The following is a 19,754-nucleotide window of genomic DNA, read 5'->3' on the forward strand; positions in this document are numbered from 1 at the left end:
TACAACATGAAAGAAAGCCATTATAACATGTACATGAAAAATGTAGAAACATTGGACACAACTATGGGGCACCATTGTGCAGCAGCAAGCATCACAACAAAAAAGGAACCTCAAGGTTGATCTAGGAAAATGTGTGCAAATGTATAGGGCCCCATTTCTATATTTTGCCTGGGGCCCCCAATTCACTAAATCCACCCCTGGTGCGAGAACAGCGTGTGAGTAACGAATTGAACTCTCTTTCGTTTCTTCTTCTTGTGGTTTAAAATTTCTTGTAATTGTAAATTGGCAAATTAATCTGCGAATCACATACGTGCCAAACGGTAGGGTCTCATCCGTACGTATTACGGATCAACTGCGATCTAATATGTTTTTTTAAGTAATTTTTATTTTATTTACTTATTTAACGTGAAATTGTCAAATTGCTACTCCATATCAATCACATACAAAGAAAATACAGAATAATTAGAACAATCATTAACATAAATAAATAACAGAGTGTCATATCTATACACATTTTTCCCAGAACATTCTTGCGACCCGGTAGCAATTCTTCCATGGCCCGGTAGTGGGTCGCTACCCGGTGGTTGGGGACCTCTGTCTTAAAGTACCTAAACTTATAAGACATGGTGCCCATATGTGCTGCATTCTAGAGGTGAAAGAGTTCAAAGACATGAATCTTTCTCATTATGTATCCGATTTTCTGGCTTAGTTTAATTTATAAAAACGACATACTTCAATGACACACAGGCTTTCCACAGTCCTGTTGCAATGCGTTTGATTTTATTTTCACTGCATTCAAACTCGATTCTTACTTTAGCAATAATTGCAAATTAATCTAAATTAACTACATTTATAAGGATAATAAAAACTACATTTATTAAAATTAAATTAAATTAAACAATAAAAGTAAGTAAATAAATAAATACATAAAAATAAACAATAAATACAGTAATTGATATGATACCTTGGTGGACAGGTGGTGAAGCAGCTGTGTCCGAGCAGAAGCAGGCCTGGTTTACAGGTTGTACAGTCATTACTGTGATGTCCATGGCATGACGCACAGTTCACGTGGCACTGAACACACTCCTGCTTGGCCTCGTCCACATAGTAACCATCCGGACACGTGGACACACACGTCTGCTCTGACAAATGGCAGAAATAACGTGTACAAGACATTACATCATGCATGTATGACTAATGTATAACAGTGCATTTCCATTATTATTAATCAGTACAGCTCTTCAGACAGCTAGCAAGATGAACTAGTAATTTCACTTAATTTCTTTTATTTAGATTTGAGCGTAAATGAAGTGATAATTCATAGGTTCTCAAGGACATTTTTAGAGATGTTCACTTTCATAGTCTCTAGCAAAATGAAATCTGTCAGGCAAGTCAGCTCTTACTGAACAGGAAGAGTTTGGGGCTACAAAACTACAAGTAACTATCAATGACAGAAGGCATGTAGTAGATTGTGTACAACAGGTTTTTCAGCAAAGCTCTGATTAAGTTGAACTTTCTTTATACTAAATGTCATTAAAGCTCAGTTTCATAGGGAAATGACATGTGGTGGGCAGGTGGGCTCTTACTGAGCAGGAAGTGTTTGGGGTTGCAGCTGAGGCATTGCTCTTTGCTTGTGCCCGAGCAGCGGAGACAGCTCTTGTGACAGGGCTTGCACTGGCTGTCCTTATCGGTGAACGTGTGCAGAGAGCAGTCACTGAAGAACTGGCAGTGGCCATTCACATCCTTCCTCATGCTGGCTCTACAGGTGAGGCAGGAGGACGGATGAGGACCCGAGCACGTCAGGCAGGACTTATCACACTCTAAAAACAGTCAGCAAGCAGGTATGATATGACTAGAATGTTAGCATGATCGGGTGAATGTTATTCCATTTTAAAATGTATTCAAATAGAAAACAGATGTTTTAAATCATAATAATATTATTTCACAATAGTATTGTTTTTATTGTATTTTTGATCAAATAAATGCAGCCTTGTTGAGCATAAGAGGCTTCTTTCAAAAATACTTAAAAAATTAATTATTCAAAATTTTGAAAAGCAGTGTAGGAAATTGTCCAACACTATCCTGCCAATCTGAGGCCATTTCACCCATAAACGAAGGAGAATATGTATTGTACCTCGACACTCTGCTCCGTCCAGGTACGTTTCTGGCGGGCATTGGAACAGACACTTTCCGTTGTGACGAACATCTCCATAATGCCCACAGGAGGTGCAATCATCTTCATCAGGTCCATCACATTCTGCACAGTCACTGTGACACGGCGTACACAGCTTCTGCTCTACGTTTGTGAAGTACCGCTTGGGACAGTCACCCAGACACTGATCCTCATGCAGGAAGTAGTACTCTTCACACGCTGAGAGAGCAGGAGAAAGAATAAACACAAAGTTTCAGAGAGGTAATGCCAAACTTCAGTGTAGAGAGAAGAAAAAGGAACTTGATAAATATGATTACGAAGGTTGCATTTATGTGATTAGAAATACAGTAAAAACATATATTATTGTGATTTAACATAACTGTTCTCGACATAACATGTAATTTATTCCTATGATGGTAAAGCTGAATTTTCAGCATCATTATTAACGTCTTCAGTGCCACATGATCTTTCTGAAATCATTTTAATATGCTGATTTGCTGCTCAATTAATTTCAGTTATTATTGGCAATCAGCTAAAAAAAATGTGCTTAATATTATCAATATTGAACTGTTATGCATTTTTAAGACCCTTTGATAAATTCTAAAGAACAGCGTTTATTTGAAACGGAAATATTTTGTAATATTCTGAAAGTCTTTCCCGTCACTTTTGATCAATTTAATGCATCCTTGCTGAATAAAAGTATTTTTTTATCTTACCCAAATGTTTTAAATGGTATCACAGTTTCCAGAAAAATTACATTTGAAATGATTTTCAAATAGAAAATAGTTTTTTTGAAACTTGTAATAATATTTCATGATATTACTGTTTTATTTTTGATCAAATAAATGCAAACTTGGTGAGCATAAGAGACTTCTTACAAAAATATATTTTTTAATATATATTTTTTCAAATTTTTGAGAAAAATTACATTTGAAATGATTCACAAATAGAAAAGTTTTTTTTAAACTTGTAATAATATTTCATGATATTACTGTTTTATTTTTGATCAAATAAATGCAAACTTGGTGAGCATAAGAGACTTCTTACAAAAATATATTTTTTAATATATATTTTTTCAAATTTTTGACCAGTAGTGTAGCTGTGTAGGAAATCACTAGCCTGGGACAACAGTTTAGTGTATTATACGGTTTAGTGGTTATTATTACAAAATGTCAGTCGGTGATGAATAATGTTAAGAACCTCACCACTGCATTTGCCCGTTTGGTCACATGCAGCGCAACCATTTGGACAGATCTCACATACTCCATCTTTTATAAAGTGCTTGGAAGGGCACTGATGCACACAGGTGTGTTTGAAACGCACATAGTCTTCCTCACAGCTCAGACAAAAATTGGCTTCCCCCTCACATGAAGCACATCCCACGGCACAGCTGAGACAAACATCAGCCTCTGGGTAACCCCTGTGAGAATGACACAGAAATTATAAGATCTTTGTTAATGTATGGCTGTGTTCCAGCTTCCATGCTTCAACTAAAAGTACGTACCTTGCTGGTAATGGTACATATTTTTGAGTTTGAACAAGATACTGCACAGATATTATAGTGCTACTCAATAAAAGTCTTGATCCACAGAACAATTGCACTTTTAGCTAAATTCATTACTTTAAAATTCATCATCACATAATTTCTGGAAAAGAAAGATCACAACAGAACACAAGATACCAAAAAACAAAACAATAAAATAAGATCCAATTAAAATAAAAAAAACTGCATTTTCTCTACAACTAAAAAAGTTGACACTTTTAAAATAAATATTACAAAATATAAATAAAACACTGCATGTTCTCTACAACTAAATAGGTTGTAAGACTTATAAAATAAAATAAAATCAATCAAAATATAAAGTTACTATTTTAGGATTACTAAAATAGTATTACAGTATTCAAAATTAGTATTATACGGGTGTTATAGTCACGCACAATAAAAGTCTTGATCTGCAGAACCATTTTTTGTGTACTGTTACAAATTTAAATTACTTTAAATTTCATCATTACATAAGTTACAAAACAAAACACAACAGAACACAACATGTGAGAAAGGGGGAAATAAATAAATAAATAAAATGTAATGAAATAAAAATAAATAAAACACTGAATTTTCTCTACAAATATAAACGTTGACAGTGTTAAATGAAATGATAACAAATAAAATAAAAATAAAACAGTATTTTCTCTACAACTTGAAAATAAAAAATGAACTTAAAAATAAATTAAAAAACCTTAAAAAACAAAACACAACAAAAGAATGTGAGAAAGGAAAAGAAAAGAAAGCAAAATAAAAATTAACAAAAAAAATTAAATAAAATGTAATTAAATAAAACATAGATAAAACAAACATTGAATAAATTACAGTGACAAGTACAATTTGGGATGCAGCCTGTGTGTGCATGAGACCATGCGTGTGAATGTGTAGCATTTTGTGTGTTTTGAAAGAACATTTTTCACCTTTTACACTCAGCAACACATTTGCCATCCTGCAAGTAGAGCGGACCAAAGCTTTCTTTGCATTTCACACAGTGATGTGCGTCCTGACACGTCAAACAGCCTGCTGAACAGTCTTCACAGCGCCCACTCGTCTGGTTCCCATGAGTCTCACGTGGACAAACGGACACACACCTCTGGCTGTTGCTGAGAAACATGCCTGTGTAGACATACAAACACGCATGTAGATTCCAGCTGACAACATCTGACAAAGATTACTACTATATTCATAATGTCTTTCTGCACATGCATACTGAGAAACAAGTAGACTGACGGCACTACAGAAGTTCACTCACCTTCCTGACAGGAATCACACTGGTGTTCCCCGTGCCCTGAACACATCCTACAGGAGGAATCACACTGCTCACACTCACCCTTACCTGCACACACACACACACACACACACACAATCAATAAACAAACAATCACACTTATTGTAAAAGATTTCCAGTGTCTTTAAAATCAATATAACATAATATAACTCATGTTGACTTTTTTATTAAAATAATGAATTATTGAAATTAATTCCAGAATATAAAGTTTTGTACCGTTTAGGAATTTTCCGTCAGGACACTTCATCTTGCTCTTGCGGATGCACTGACCCTTGTCTAGAAACATGTCATCTTCACAGGAATCACAGTCGTTATTGTCCGGACCGCCACATGATCGGCACGTGTGGTGACACGGCTCGCACTCCTGCTTCATGTCACCATAGAAACCCTCCTTACAGGTTTTTACACATGTGCCATCTGCAGTAACACATGATTGCAGTAAATAGACGGATATTTAGGCAGGTGGAGGCTTAAATGAGGGTTCAATATTTCACCATTGAGCTAATGCATGAATGCTAACTGCTATAATACTGCGGTTTATGAAAATGAAAACAAAGTAAATACTAATACGTCTGGGGGGAAAACTAAAATACATTTTCATGACTCGAAAACTAAAACACACTTTATGAGATGTATTATAAATCTTCTCAATTGGTCTGCATAAAACATTAAAATGCCACTCTACAGCAATAAGACAGACATTTAACACAGCTAAACATTTTAAATGATTGCTCATTAACTTTGGCAGCTCTAAAATATTAAAACAAATAAATCTAAATCAACTGAAACAAAAAAACTTGAGAAAAAAAAACAAATTAACAAAACATGAAAATGGAAAACAAAGTAAACAAAAAACACTGTTTTCTCTGCAATTTAAAAATGTATAAAAGTGCAATTATTGTTAACATAAACTAAAACAAACTAAATAAAAAACAATGTTGTTAACTGAAATAAAAATAAAAACTAATATACCAAGGAAAAACTGAAACAAATACATTTTCCTGACTCTAAAACTAAAACAGCTTATGAGTTTGATGTTCTATTATAAAAAAAATTAAATAACTGAAACTAAGAAACTCTGAAAAACTTAAAACTAATAATAATATAGCGAGAACTCATGAAAACTAAATTAAAAATACAAATTAACTAAATAACATAAGACAAATAAAAATGAACTAAAAATTCTAATCTATGCTAACTCTATATATATATATACTCTATATGCCATACAGTATGTGTGCACATGTCAAAACCAGCTTCTGTTTAGATTACCCGAACATCAAATTACCTGTTGCATACATAACTGGGGCATGTTGTCACAAAGGCTCAATATATATTCAATGATCATTTACCTTTTTTTTTTCTCTCCATGTGTAGTAATGGTGGAAATATGCTGATATGGAAACGATTTTTCTGTAGCCAAGACTTTACACAAAAACTGACTTTCAAACATAAACCTAAACTAGCCGTGTGCCTCTCTACATCTGTAACTGAGCAGTCAAAATAGTGCAAAGCAAATACCAGGACTGGCAACAGCACATCTGTCTCTCCTCATGTACTGTAAGTACATCAAAACTCATGCTGTTTCCCCAGAGGCTCGTTCAAAGGCACGGCGCACACATACAGTACAGACACAAAACCTGAATGCTCATACAGACTTGCATGTGAGAGATGATCTGACCTGACAGGAAGAAGCCTTCCTCACACAGGTAACATTCAGAGGCATCGCAGGACTCGCAGTGATCATCACATCGAGCACACCTCATTGACAACTTGTCCTCAAATGTCCTCTCAGGGCAGATCTTGTGACAGCTCAATTTCAGCCTGCAGAAATACAACATCTCGTACTCTTTACATCATTAGCACATCGATTATATAACTACTCATGAAGTCACAAAGTCAAAAAACACGAGACAGACATACTGATAATAGTCCGGTGAACAAGCCATGCAATGCTCTGGATTCACTAAAGGAAAAGACATACTGTTAAAACACTCTTCATATTACTATAATACACTCATTTAAATTACTAATGATTTAGAAACTTTGACTGGAAATGCATTTTTCCCCCTGCGATATTATGGTGACCAGCAGAGGACGACATTGCTGCATTTCACACACTCAGTTCTCAGTTTACTGGAGGTCAAAATGCAAAACAATAACGTAATACTGCTGTGTTACTAAATTGTCTTATGAATTTATACAAAACAACTACTTTAAAAAGGAACATTCCACTATTTTTGATAATAGGCTCATTTTCCAACTCCCCTAGAGTTAAACAGTTGAGTTTTACCGTTTTCGAATCCATTCATCTGATCTCCTCAAAAACGGTAAAACTCAACTGTTTAACTCTAGGGGAGTTGGAAAATGAGCCGATTTTCAAAAATAGTGGAGTGTTCCTTTAAGTTTTTTGGTTTGACTCAATCAATGCGTTTCAGCCTGCATGAGAAAAAAAAAGTTTATTGTTTATCTGCCTGAGCTGCTGCAGAGCAAGAAATTAATATGCACAGGCACAAATGACAAGAGGATATGAGTGAGAAATTACCGTTTTTAAGCTTTAAACATCTCTGTTTCTCAGTTTGAATACGGCACTATTCTTGCAATACTACAATGACCAGCAGAGGGCGACAGCAATAAACGGAATATCACTACACATACACCGATTATGCTTTTGTGTTTTCCAAATCTTTTTGTTGAAGGAAAGATGTTAAGTTTCTCTGAAACTTTATCGGTTTATGCGATTTATATTTTAGACACTTATCGGTGTCTTTACAACTTTGATCTTGACACACTGACTTGAAATTGTTCACCTAGACAGCATTTTGCACACGACTTTTTTGAGCCATGATGCCAAATAATACTGCCTTTAAGTGCAGCCTATGCAGGCAGCCTGCTACATTTTGAGATACAGACCAGACATGCTCTAATTATGAGAATTACAACAGATGAAACGAGATACTGGAAGCTGTGGTGAGACACACAACCCCTATCATTTGTGCACTAGTAGCCCACACACGCATATAGAAATTACTGCTGCATCTAGAGCAGAAACGGGTCCAAATCACAAACCAATAGTCAAATGCTTCTATTTTGTAATTTATCATTTTGTAATAAACTATAAGCCTAATAATCTGAGCAAAAAGTACAAAAAAAAAAAAAAGGAAGAATTAGCCATGTAAATCCTGACATATGAAATAATAGTCAGATTTTTTATTTTATTTAGTATCATATTTGATCAGTCTTTTATGGCTCATATAGTATGATATAGACAGAATATGAAGTTCACACTCAAGGAGGAAAAACCCTTCATTTTTATTCAGAGGCCCAAACAGAGTAAAAAAAAAACCCTGATGCATCATATTTGATACATTTGAACATGATTTTTCGAAAAATATAATCAAGTAAACCTAAGTTGCTCAAGTACAGTAAGTGTTAGTCTTTTAATATTACTGACAATTTAAAGTCAGACAACAGAAGGCATGTAGTGGACTGTGTACAACAGGTTTTCAGCAGTTTTGATCATGTTGATCATTTAGAAGCCTTAGAAATTTGTGCATCAAAATATAGAGTGGTATAGAGTGATAGAGTAGGCTTTATAGGGTTAATAACATAAGAACAGAAAATAGTGCAAAATAGTGCATATGAATTTAATTTTTAAAATGCTAAAATATTATAACCAGGTTTAATTACAAATTTAGCCCCTGCTAATGTTTATCAGACTATCAAATCGGACGTTTTCAAGACTTTAAGCAAAGGATGTTTTTTGCTTAAGACATGATGCATTTAATTTCTTTAAGAGCAATGCTTGTTGTGCGCACATCCATCCAAATAATGATATACTGACCGGTAAGGCAATGCTGACAGCCCTCCTCACAGGGTACACAGTCTTCATGATCAAGGTCGACTACTTCACCTACAGAAGAACAAGCATCGCACCAGGAGTCAGTACTTTCATAGTGTCGCTAACATGGAAAAAGAAAATGCACCATATAGATAGATGTACATAAAAACTAGATAATGTCTGTATTAGCATGTATAATAAGACAGAGTGTGCGTGAGTCTAAAACGACAGGAAAGAGCATACAGAGGCTACGTGTGTGCACACAGTAGTGTGTGGGAGCCCTGGAGGCCAGAGCACAGGATCCGTTTATACATGTCTGCCACTAATGATAAGAATTTCTGTTCCCCCACGGTTTCATTTCTGGTGCTATTTCAGTCTGACTTCTGCAGACAAGCTCTTCCCTCATGCTCAGCTCATCTTTGACTGTGATAACAATTTGTGAAGAAGATTAGATAAACAGCAGTGGGTGTCGTGAGAAGCCAAACAACATCCATAGAGTTCGATTTACAGATATGCAAGTAGCACAGCAAACAAAACGAGAGAGAAGAACTTCTGTCTAGTGGGGTGAAATCTCATGAAAACATGTCCTTGTCAAACTGCACTGCAAAATCAAAAGAAAAAAGTACATTTTCTTCTACTTTTAGGTGCATTAGCATGTTGTCACACTATTTTCATGACAATTAAGTACATTACTCCCTTTTTACTTCCTGTAATTTTTTTAATGATTACTCTTAATATATTCATGACTTAATAGATTCATTAAATCATAACTTTTTTTTTTTTTTTACTTTATCACAATATACAATTACTGTGTTAGTACTCTTCAAAAGTATGGGGTCAGTAGGATTTTACTTTTTTATATAAATTAATACTTTTATTCAGCAAGGATTCATTAAATAAAAATGATGATAGTGATGACAGTAAAAATGAAAGTGAAGACTATTTAAAAAAAAATGTTGTTCTTATAAAATTTCTATTCATTAAAGAATCCTGAAGAAACATTGTCACAAATTCCACATAATATTAATCAGCACAACTGTTTTCAACATTGATAATAAGAAATGATTTCTGAAGGATCATGTGACACTGAAGACTGGAGTAATGATGCTGAAAATTCAGCTTTGCATCACAGGAATAAATTACATTTTAAAATATATTCAATTAGAAAACAGTTTTTTAAATTGTACATTTTAATAAAATTTTATATTTTTTAAATTGTAAATCTTTTAAATTATAATATTTCACAATATTACAGTTTTTACTTTATTTTATCTTTTTTATTGTTTGTTGATGCATTTTGATGCAAAAAAGCAGCACCACAAATGCTATCATGATGTAAACACATTATCATCATCATATATCACAAATATTATATGGTCATTTCTTGACCGGTTTTGTGAGATTCATCCATTGGAAACATTATGGTGAAAAATACTGGCAAAAAAGCAAACAAAAACATTTTGGCAATGACGATGTGTTTTTAACACTGGGCCTACAGCTCAACCACTAATTTGATTTTCAGAAGAATTTTCAAATAAACCTCACTCTCATTCCAAAAAAAACCTAACCAGAATCTTAACATCAGAAAAAAGAAACATGGAAATTGCCAAGCAAGCAATCGAGAAAATTCTAAAACAGTTATGATGCAACTGACCCACTCCACACTCCAGTTTGGCACACGTCCCGTCTTTGGGGTAGTAGGACGGGGTGCAGTGGAGACAATGACCTGATGAAGTACACACAGTGCAATTTGGAGGGCAGGGGTCACATGTTCCCTTCGAGGAATGGGAATAGCCCTTTGGACAGCTTTCACGACACTCCCCTTCAAAGAGGTACCGCTCCACTCCGAATCTATCTGTGTGAAAACAGAAACAGAGTAAGAATTACAATAAAAGTTTGTATTTTTCTCTGTTATGTGAGGCAGTCATGACTCAGTTTACCTTTGCTACAGCGAGTACATTTGTCAGGCGCCCCGTCAGTACATTCGAGGCATGTGTGGTGGCAAAGATGACACTGTCCATCCCTTTCATACTTCCCAGGATCACAGCGGATCACACATGTCCCATTATTAAAAAGCCTGCCATAGAATAAAAACTGAAATCTCTCCCCGCACAGTGCACATCTTGTCTCACTGTGACTTTATTTGACTGTGGTGCTGTGAGAAACAAGTGATTTGTTCACACTTCACCTGGTGTACGGGCAGCTGATGCAGTCTTTACTCTCAGGTCCAGTGCACTTTGAGCAGGTTGAGGAACACAGTTCACATTTTTCAGCTTTGCTTAAATACTCCCCTGACAAAAAAAATAGATAACACATAAGCTACATAAAGATCCATAACTAGAATATCCCACTTCATCTAGTGCAGGTAGACACTAAAATTTTATTAGCAGTTCTTCCATGCTTTGTTGGTAAATAATCCAATGATTCATGTTGTTTATTATATTAGTATATTTATGTATGTAGCATCAGAAATAACTCAAGTTTCCCTGAAGGCACAGTTAGAAAAAAGTAGGAAAATACAAAAAAAAAAAAAATCTAGTAAAACAAACAAGCTGATTAAATAAATACAAATAAGCAAACAAAACAAACAAGCAAGCAAACAAACAAACGAAACAAGAAAAGTAAACATGCTAACAAAGCAAGTAAACAAAACAAACACATTCAAGCAAGCAAATGCAACAAGCAAACAAAAAAAGCAGAGTATACAAATACATACAAACAAGCAAACAAAACAAAATAAATACAAACAAGTGAGCAAATGAAACAAGCAAACAAACAGCAAATGAAACAAGAAAATGAAACAAGCAAATTAAATATACGGTACAAGCAAATTAAACAAATACATGCAAACAAAACATACATACGAACAAGCAAGCAAACGAAACAAGAAAACAAAACAAGCAAACAAGTAGATTAAACAAATACAAACAAGCAAAAAAGAAACATGCAAATGAAACAAGCTAATGAAACAAACAAAAACAAATACATGGAAACAAGTAAAAAAATACAAACAAAAAATCAAGCGAACATCCATCCATCCATACATCCATACATCCATACATCCATACATCCATACATCCATACATACATAAAAGAGAGGGAAATCAAGGTGCTTACCTGTTCAGCTTTAGCATTAATAAAAAAAGGCTTCTGCTTGAAGAACTGACCAGCTGACGTTTATGATTGTGGACAATTCAAAGGCCATGAACATGCAGGATTCATAAATCAGAACACTCTCAAAAGAAGCAAGAAAGGTCGTGAAGAATGCTCTCATACAATCAGCAGGCCTTAGAAAAAAGAACTGAAAGCTGAATTAAAAAAAAGTGATTTTGTAAGTTGCAAAAAACTATCCAGATTAAAAAAATTAAAAAAAAAAAAAGTCTTGCACATACACAGTCAAATTACTTGAACCAAGCCTGATACCCGTGTTAGTATAACCAAAACATATTTCCCTCTCTAGGTGTCAGAATGGATCAAAACTATCCCAAAGCGATGCTATGGGAATGTGAGAAGAGCTAAATACATTGAGCTAACCTTTAACCCCAGGCTTAGCAATGTATTTGTGAGATTTCCTTTAGAGTGAGCTGGACGTCTATGGCCGACTGACCCTTCTGACGACCTCAGGCTTACGCTCTGATACATTCTATTCACTCAGTTCTGACAGTCCTGAAGCAAACGCTCATGACCCTACATGACCGTAATTGAGTTGTCAATCAGTAGACTTAAAGAAACACTGGTCCAAAGCCAATGTCAGTTAAATTAGTTTTCTCACTCAAACTGCTTGCATTAAACTGCAAAAATGCTTAAGAATCACTTTGATATTTGACACAGGATTGTAACATTTAAAACAGCATGTGTCAATAATAATGACTTTATCATGTTATTCATCACAGGAAAGTGACATTGGTTGTGTGGAAGCTGCAAATATTTTAGAAATGTTCGTTCTTAAGGAAACAGCCACAGGTCAGAACAAGGGGCAGCGCATATATTGTCTCTTTTAAAGTCAGTGTGACCACTGGCAATTTGAGTTGAATTTCTCTCGGTCAAATGCCGAATTGTTCTCTTCAAAACAAAAAGGGCCTTTTGTAAAGAAAACAAGGAGAGGTTGAATCATTCTCACACCAGTTCACCGCAAGAATTTAACTCTGAACAATATTTCTTGAAGTCAAAATAAACAAGCAGTTTGACAACACTAGATTTTTAGGATGAAAATGTGAGCGCTGCTCGTCAGTGAAAAACTGGCCACTAATACACTAGGGTTTTTAGTCGGATTTAGCGTGTTGCTATGTGGTTGCTAGGGTGGTTCTATACGGATCCAAGTCAAAAGAGCTCTATGACTTTCTGAACTCTATATATGACTCGGGTCACTCCTTCTGTGCAAGTCTATGTGACTGTTTCGCCCAATTTGTCCACCAAGTGAAAATGATAAGCCCAGCATCTAAATGAGTAAACAAAAGTAGTCTCATTTAATCTCTGAGTCTTGTTTTTATTTTAAAGTTCATTAATAAAAAGATCAGTAAACCATTTGTTTCGTCCAGTCTTCTCTACATGATAAAACATTTTTCTTGGCCCTGACTACAACACATCTTCATCTAGACTAACTGGTCATGGCGGTTGGCTAAAAAAAGAAATATAAAATAATTTTAGAAAACTTGATCATCCATTTCCCCCTTATTTCAATTTAACGTGGGTGCAAAATATATTTAAGGTTAATAGTGATAAAAATACATATATACATTAAGAAATAACGTTGCCAGAACAGAGTAAATGTAACACATCTGAACATAGACTGATTCTCGTAATCCTATATAACATTAGTTATGTAACGTTGCATGTATTGAGTTCGCAGAAAACGTACAATCATACTACAACTTTTTTTGTGTGTGTCATGAACACACAATTAGCATTAAGTGGTTGGACAATCCCATCCACAAAACACAACTCATTTGAACTATGCCCATTTATAAATCGTTTTCATAAATAAAAGGCTACGTCATCTTAAACCACATCATTCATAAATAAAAGACATAGAAATCCCCTTAACATTGCGCAAAAGCGGATTGGTCAAACATGTCCTTAATGAATGTAGAAGTCTAATTTGTGTTGTGTAGTACTATTAGTATAACTAAACATTTCACCTCGTTTCTGACCTTTAGTAAAACGTTACTACGTACGTTACTCCCCTCAAATATTTTTTTCCGTTTCCCAAGATACTGCAATATGGACATACAGTAAATATGGCTAATATGAACAAATGAAAATCTAGACTTGATTTGAATTCACAAATACTTGTTGGACCCAACAAGACACAAATGTGAATTCAAAAACCATTTCTAATAACTCAATTATGTCAATAGCACCAGTTAAGTATGTGAATCACAGACTTTTTACTTTCATAAATAACTGGAATAACGAATTATTTTAGGTGGCCAAGTCAATTAAAAATGGAGCAGTTTAACTTTTCATTTCCATGATGAATCAATAAAATATAAATAGTTATGGGGAAAGCATCTGAAACCAGACACATAAAACCCTCGTAATACCAAACGCATTTATTTCAGGCTGTTGACTCTGATCTACCTGGACACACATTTTAAAGTTCCTTATTTCACATGAATCATTTAGGATTAATATTGTGGAGTTGTTTTTTTGAAGTGGCGAGATATAAAAATGCATGTTTAAGGATTTATTTAAAAATATATCAAAGGCCTGATAAGTGTTTCAACCCTCATTTCAGCTACCACGACTAAAACCTGTACTTCAGCCCAGTCAACGATTCTTCAGGGCTCACTAACTTACGTTTAGGTTTCACGAAAACCTATTTTTCCCACTTGCAACGATGATGAAACAAAAACACACACGCACGCAAAAAAGTATGAGATATGAGCCTGAGGTGAAGAATTTCAGAACAGTGAGACCACCTGACGTGACGGCATTCATCTCATCGCGAGGCTAAACGGCAGGTCATTAGTGTTAGTACAATACTTATCGCTTCAGGAAGTACTTATTGTACCTTGTACCTCCGGAGTCAGTTATTGATTTGACTGCAGTCATGAAGGTCAGTGGATGAACCTGTGCTATGGTTTATGAGTGCGTCCCTTTTGCTCACAGAGGTCTTGCTGAAACTCGGAGAGGTTCTCTGAGTGCGCTTTATTTCAGAATATGCACAAACTGGCTTTGATCATTGTTGTCATCATCATGCGTGAAACTGTGGGAAAATACAGAACCGCCGCTTCAACGCTTAGCATGTCGCTCCAAATTCTTCTCTTGGACCCAAAACGAAGAAAAAGGTACAAAAAATTTGGCATCCATGCTTTGGTCACAAAATACTGACATGTATGATTTGCTGTTTATTACTGATCCCAGTCGCACCACCCTGACAGCTTCTGTCAACACACTCACACATACGCGCAAGCGCACACACACACACACATACAGACACACAGAGATAAAGGTAGGTTTGTTGTAGTTCTGGCATCGGGAAACCTCACGATGTAGTCCCATATTCGAGGTTCCCGACTGGAATATAAATTAGCGGAACGTGAGGGGCAAGTGGAGCTGGAAAAGTTCCTTCAGCCCTTTAGAGAACATGTTCTACAGCAGAGCTGCTGCAGAACCTTTCTCTGGCACAGATTGTTCTTTTTCACTAGCACACAGAAACTTCCCTCAGCCCACGATTCTTCATTTGCTTTCCAGAGAGCAGGAAGAGGAAAGAGGAGCAGAGAGACAGCACACAAATGGGCGGCGGACAGGAAATGACGTTTTGTTGGGTTTATTTTTATTTTTTTTATAATCCAGTTGATTGTTCGACGGAGGAGGATATCCAGGTGTGATTGGAATCCAGGATGAAAAGATTTGAAGGAAAGATCATCAGGAAGAAAAGGAGAACAAACATTTAGAAAGTGATCAAAAAAATCATTTTTACAGAGTCACAGGTTGACAGTGTAACTTTGTTTTCATTTGCTAGAAAAAGCAGACATCACGCTCCACCGTAAAAATGTAGCCAATTTTGATCTCAAGGTTCGTCAAATTCACAAGCATTCTTTGAAAACAAATTAGCCTAAAATATTTGGCCACATCTCACCTCAAAATCAGAGGAAAGTTTTCAACAAATTATATTTTGCATAATATTTTCTAGATTATTTCCATACATTTTTTTATATTGCAACAAATTTACACATCACGATGGTATTCTTTGTAGTTCCTTTAAAAAATATAATAAAAACATATTACAATAATCATAATATAATGAGAATCACTACTGAGAATCATGAAAATTATATTACCGTTCAAAAGTTCAGGGTCACTAAACTTACTTTCTTGAAGAAATGAATGCTTTTATTCCCCATGGATGCATTAAATTGATCAGACACGATAGAAAAGATTTTTACATTATTACAAAATATATTATATTTCAAATAAATGCTTTTGAACTTTCAATTCATTAAAAAATCCTGAAAAAATTATCATGATTTTCACAAAAATATTAGGTAGCACAACTGTTTTCTATAGAAGTTTGTTTCCGTCATGGGAGTAAAAAATAAATAAATAAATATAAATAGTAATTGTGATATTTTTCTCTCACAAGACTTTTCCCAACTTTTTTTTTAGTTCTTTTAAATATTAATAATATTTCACAATATTACTATTTTTACTGTTTCTGATCAAATAAATGCAGCCTTGGTGAGCATAAGAGACTTCCTTAAAAAAAAAAAAAAATTTGTACTGATTCCAAACTTAGTAAACCAATCAAATAAAACAACAACAAAGTAATACGAATTTGGGGTAAATGTACTTGCTTTTGGAAATTTTGAAAAGAAACAAAAAGGTATTTGTAAAATATAATTTTCTTTCTATTTTGGGGTGAAATGTGACCTGGACACATCAACATCAGAAAAACAAAACAATAAACAGACCATGATTCAACCCCATGCAAAAAAACTAAAATATTTTGTTGCACAAAAGATTCAGATCAGAATCTGGAGGAAAGAAAACACTGAATTAAGGAGCTAACCAAAAGCTAGCATGGAAGAATCTACAGTACTCACCATCTTTGCAGATGGTGCTGACGACACACACGCCGTTTTCCAGGTTATAGCCGCTCACGCAGGTGCTGCAGTTCCTCTCCCCCGGTCCTGCGCAGGCGTAGCAGGTAGGATCACACCTGCAGGCACAATCACAGCCGTGATGCATCATTACCGCTTTAAACGTAAACACTTTCTCAGATGTCATGTTTAGCAGTGAAATACTGACTTTTGACAAAACTTTTGGACAGCTCCGTTGTCTGTCGTTTGTTCTGCCAAGTAATATCCCACACTGCAGCTGGAGACGCAGCGCCAGTCCTCAAAGTAATAGCCCGGAGCGCACTCATTACACGCTTCCATGCCAGTTCCTGTGCACAGGGAATACCAGCATGTTCCCAAAAAGCCAGACCGCAAATCATTTGAATTGATACACTTTGGAATGTACACACTTAGAAAAGTTCTTCCTGAAAGGGCTTCCTCTGAGAATGCTTGGAAGCCACTGGCAATAGCGTATGAGTTACAAAAACACAAATAACTTATTGCTTGTAGGGAAACTAATCTTAAAAGGCACATATCATTACGGATGGGAGCTAATACCAAAAAGAATTGATTCTCTGAGCTGTTGACAATTGTATGGAAACCCATTTCTGCCATACACAAACATAATCAGTATGAGATACTCATTTAAAATCATGAGATAAAGTTGAAAATGACATAAGTCAAAATGATGACATAACTTTAGCATAAGTCAAAACTGGCATACGAAGTCATAATTATGATAAAGTTAAAATAGAAAAGTCAAAATTACAACAAAAACTGACAAGTCAAAATTATGAGATAAAGTTGAAATTGACAAGTTGAAATTATGACAAAGATGGACATAAATCAAAATTATGACATACTAAGTCATGATTATGTGATAAAGCTTAAAGTAACAAGTCAAAATTATGACAAAAAAAACTGACAACCCAAAATTATGAGCTACTAAGCCAATTATGAGATAAAGCTTGGAACAAGTCAAAAGTATGACAAAACTATGAAATGAGTCAAAATTATGACTTTCCAGTTAACTCATAATTAAGAGATAGTTAAAACTGAAGTAAAAATTGACAAAAACCCATAAATGATTATGAAATAAGTCAAAATCATAACACTAAATCATAATTATGAGATTAATAAATCTTAATTTAGACTTTTTATCTCAATGACACATTATGTCAATTTCAATGTCTCATGATTATCACTTAGTATGTCAATTTTTACTTTTTATCTCACAATTTGGATGTTTTATCTCATTATTATGACTTAGTACCTCATAATTTTGACTTTCTGTATCATAATTGTGACTTAATTTACCAAAGCATGACATTTTTTTCTTATGTGCTTCCTTGGATTAAGAGTCGACCCAAAAGGTCCTTTACAACTGTGTTTTTTACGTTAATTACCAAACTATTACACATCCCAGAAGAACTGTAATTCACCCTAATGACTTGAACAAGAAAAGCTTTTTGTGACCAGTAATTCTTTGAGAATTAGAAGGGAGTCGTTACAATAAAGATAGTTTGAACAAATGTGATCATCATAAGTGTACACGTGTGCATATATCAACTGTTGTTAAAATCTGGGGCAGAATCTGAGCTAGCAACAGTAATTGTGCTGGATAAACTACAGTATATTCAGAAGCTAAGCACTGGTTGTTCTGCGAAGCCTTAGTAATTTGTTGTAATTTCTGGACACTGGAGAGAACAGCATTGACGTAATAGTCTCAGAAGGCACTTCACAGTCTTGTTAAGTCTAGAACTTCAAAATGGCATCATACTGTGCATCTTTTTTGTGCCCAGGATGGATATATCCTCTTGACATTTTAGGGGCATTTTAAAAGGGGCGTATATGCATTTAAAAAATAAAAGAACAGAATAGCCAATCAGTGATCTCTCCAAAAGAACATAAAAAACAACTACTGGAAGTTATATTTTATAAATTGCTTTTAAGCCAAAGATCATGATCAAAGCCTAATGTAAACCTAAATGGAGAATAAAGTACTATAAATACAGGTAAAGTGTTTACCTGCACAGGTGGCACAAGTCGAGTGGCACCTTTCACATGCCCGCTGATGCCCATTATAATAGGTGCTAGGTTCACAGCTCAGCTGACACTTATTCCCCTGTAGACTAGCAGGAAAAGACAGACAGAAGCAAAGAAAGAGGGAGAGAGGTAAAGAGACAGAATGAATGAGGGAATTATTCAAAGGGGTTCAACGCTGAGTCTGAGCCACAAGACACTTTTTTTACACACTCATGTTTCACGTCACCGTTTTAAAACCGTGAGATGAGCCTCCATAGGGGGCGCCAGAGCATATAAGGGGAAGAGGACAGTACATTTACGAAGAAAAAACTCATGAAAATGAATATTATCGTTGTTGTGCAAAATCATAATAATGATGACAGCAGGAGCAGGTAAAAACACAAAACATTTAGCCATTGGACCCACTAAGGGCCTCAGCAAACTTCCAAGAGGGCCACAAGATGACTTGTGCAATATAATAAGCTAAAACCTAAAAAAAAAAAAATCAAGACTGTAAACTGGCATCATATTTCTGATTTAGTCAACAACTGTCTTTTCAAGAACCAGGATTCCTGAGGTCTTGGAAAACCTGGATAAAAGCGTATTTAAAGTATTAGTATAAAGTATTTTTTCTAGTTATATCAAGCTCTAAAATATTTTATTGTGTAGAAAATTTGTTATAAAAAAAATAATAATTAAAAAAAACTTTAATCGCAAATAGAATTTATGCAAATTTATTGGTGTAAAAATTAAACCCTGAAGAAAATTCAATTCTCATTTTATTGAATTATTAAAAAAAAAAAAAAACTTATGGAATTTCTGTGTGGGTTTTAGACTTTTTT

General features: G+C 34.9%; 2 protein-coding genes across 5 annotated transcripts in view; both read right to left on the reverse strand.

Annotated features, from left to right (window-relative positions):
• LOC107702858 (proprotein convertase subtilisin/kexin type 5-like) overlaps window positions 1–10,946 on the reverse strand; it is a 15,970-nt gene extending 5,024 nt beyond the window's left edge. Inside the window, exons 1-12 of the mRNA XM_016505286.1 lie at window positions 10,765–10,946; window positions 10,479–10,679; window positions 8,828–8,896; window positions 6,907–6,949; window positions 6,665–6,807; window positions 5,200–5,400; window positions 4,948–5,031; window positions 4,616–4,811; window positions 3,358–3,572; window positions 2,135–2,371; window positions 1,587–1,820; window positions 965–1,142 (exon numbers count right to left, since the gene is read on the reverse strand). Coding sequence (XP_016360772.1) covers window positions 965–1,142; window positions 1,587–1,820; window positions 2,135–2,371; window positions 3,358–3,572; window positions 4,616–4,811; window positions 4,948–5,031; window positions 5,200–5,400; window positions 6,665–6,807; window positions 6,907–6,932 — 1,514 coding nt within the window. The 5' untranslated portion in view covers window positions 6,933–6,949; window positions 8,828–8,896; window positions 10,479–10,679; window positions 10,765–10,946. The remainder of the gene's footprint in view (window positions 1–964; window positions 1,143–1,586; window positions 1,821–2,134; window positions 2,372–3,357; window positions 3,573–4,615; window positions 4,812–4,947; window positions 5,032–5,199; window positions 5,401–6,664; window positions 6,808–6,906; window positions 6,950–8,827; window positions 8,897–10,478; window positions 10,680–10,764) is intronic.
• Window positions 10,894–19,754, reverse strand: part of LOC107702857 (proprotein convertase subtilisin/kexin type 5-like) — a 41,811-nt gene continuing 32,950 nt past the window's right edge. Inside the window, exons 18-21 of one of the 4 annotated variants that reach the window (XM_016505284.1) lie at window positions 18,916–19,019; window positions 17,078–17,216; window positions 16,873–16,988; window positions 10,894–11,115 (exon numbers count right to left, since the gene is read on the reverse strand). In XM_016505284.1, the coding sequence (XP_016360770.1) occupies window positions 11,009–11,115; window positions 16,873–16,988; window positions 17,078–17,216; window positions 18,916–19,019 (466 nt within the window). In that variant the 3' untranslated portion in view covers window positions 10,894–11,008. Of the gene's footprint in view, window positions 11,116–14,267; window positions 15,513–16,872; window positions 16,989–17,077; window positions 17,217–18,915; window positions 19,020–19,754 lie in introns of those variants that run through there. The other 3 variants (XM_016505283.1, XM_016505282.1, XM_016505285.1) reach the window with 3 other exon arrangements.

This window comes from Sinocyclocheilus anshuiensis, unplaced genomic scaffold (assembly GCF_001515605.1).
Source record: "Sinocyclocheilus anshuiensis isolate Anshui unplaced genomic scaffold, SAMN03320099.WGS_v1.1 scaffold366, whole genome shotgun sequence".
Taxonomy (NCBI): domain Eukaryota; kingdom Metazoa; phylum Chordata; class Actinopteri; order Cypriniformes; family Cyprinidae; genus Sinocyclocheilus; species Sinocyclocheilus anshuiensis.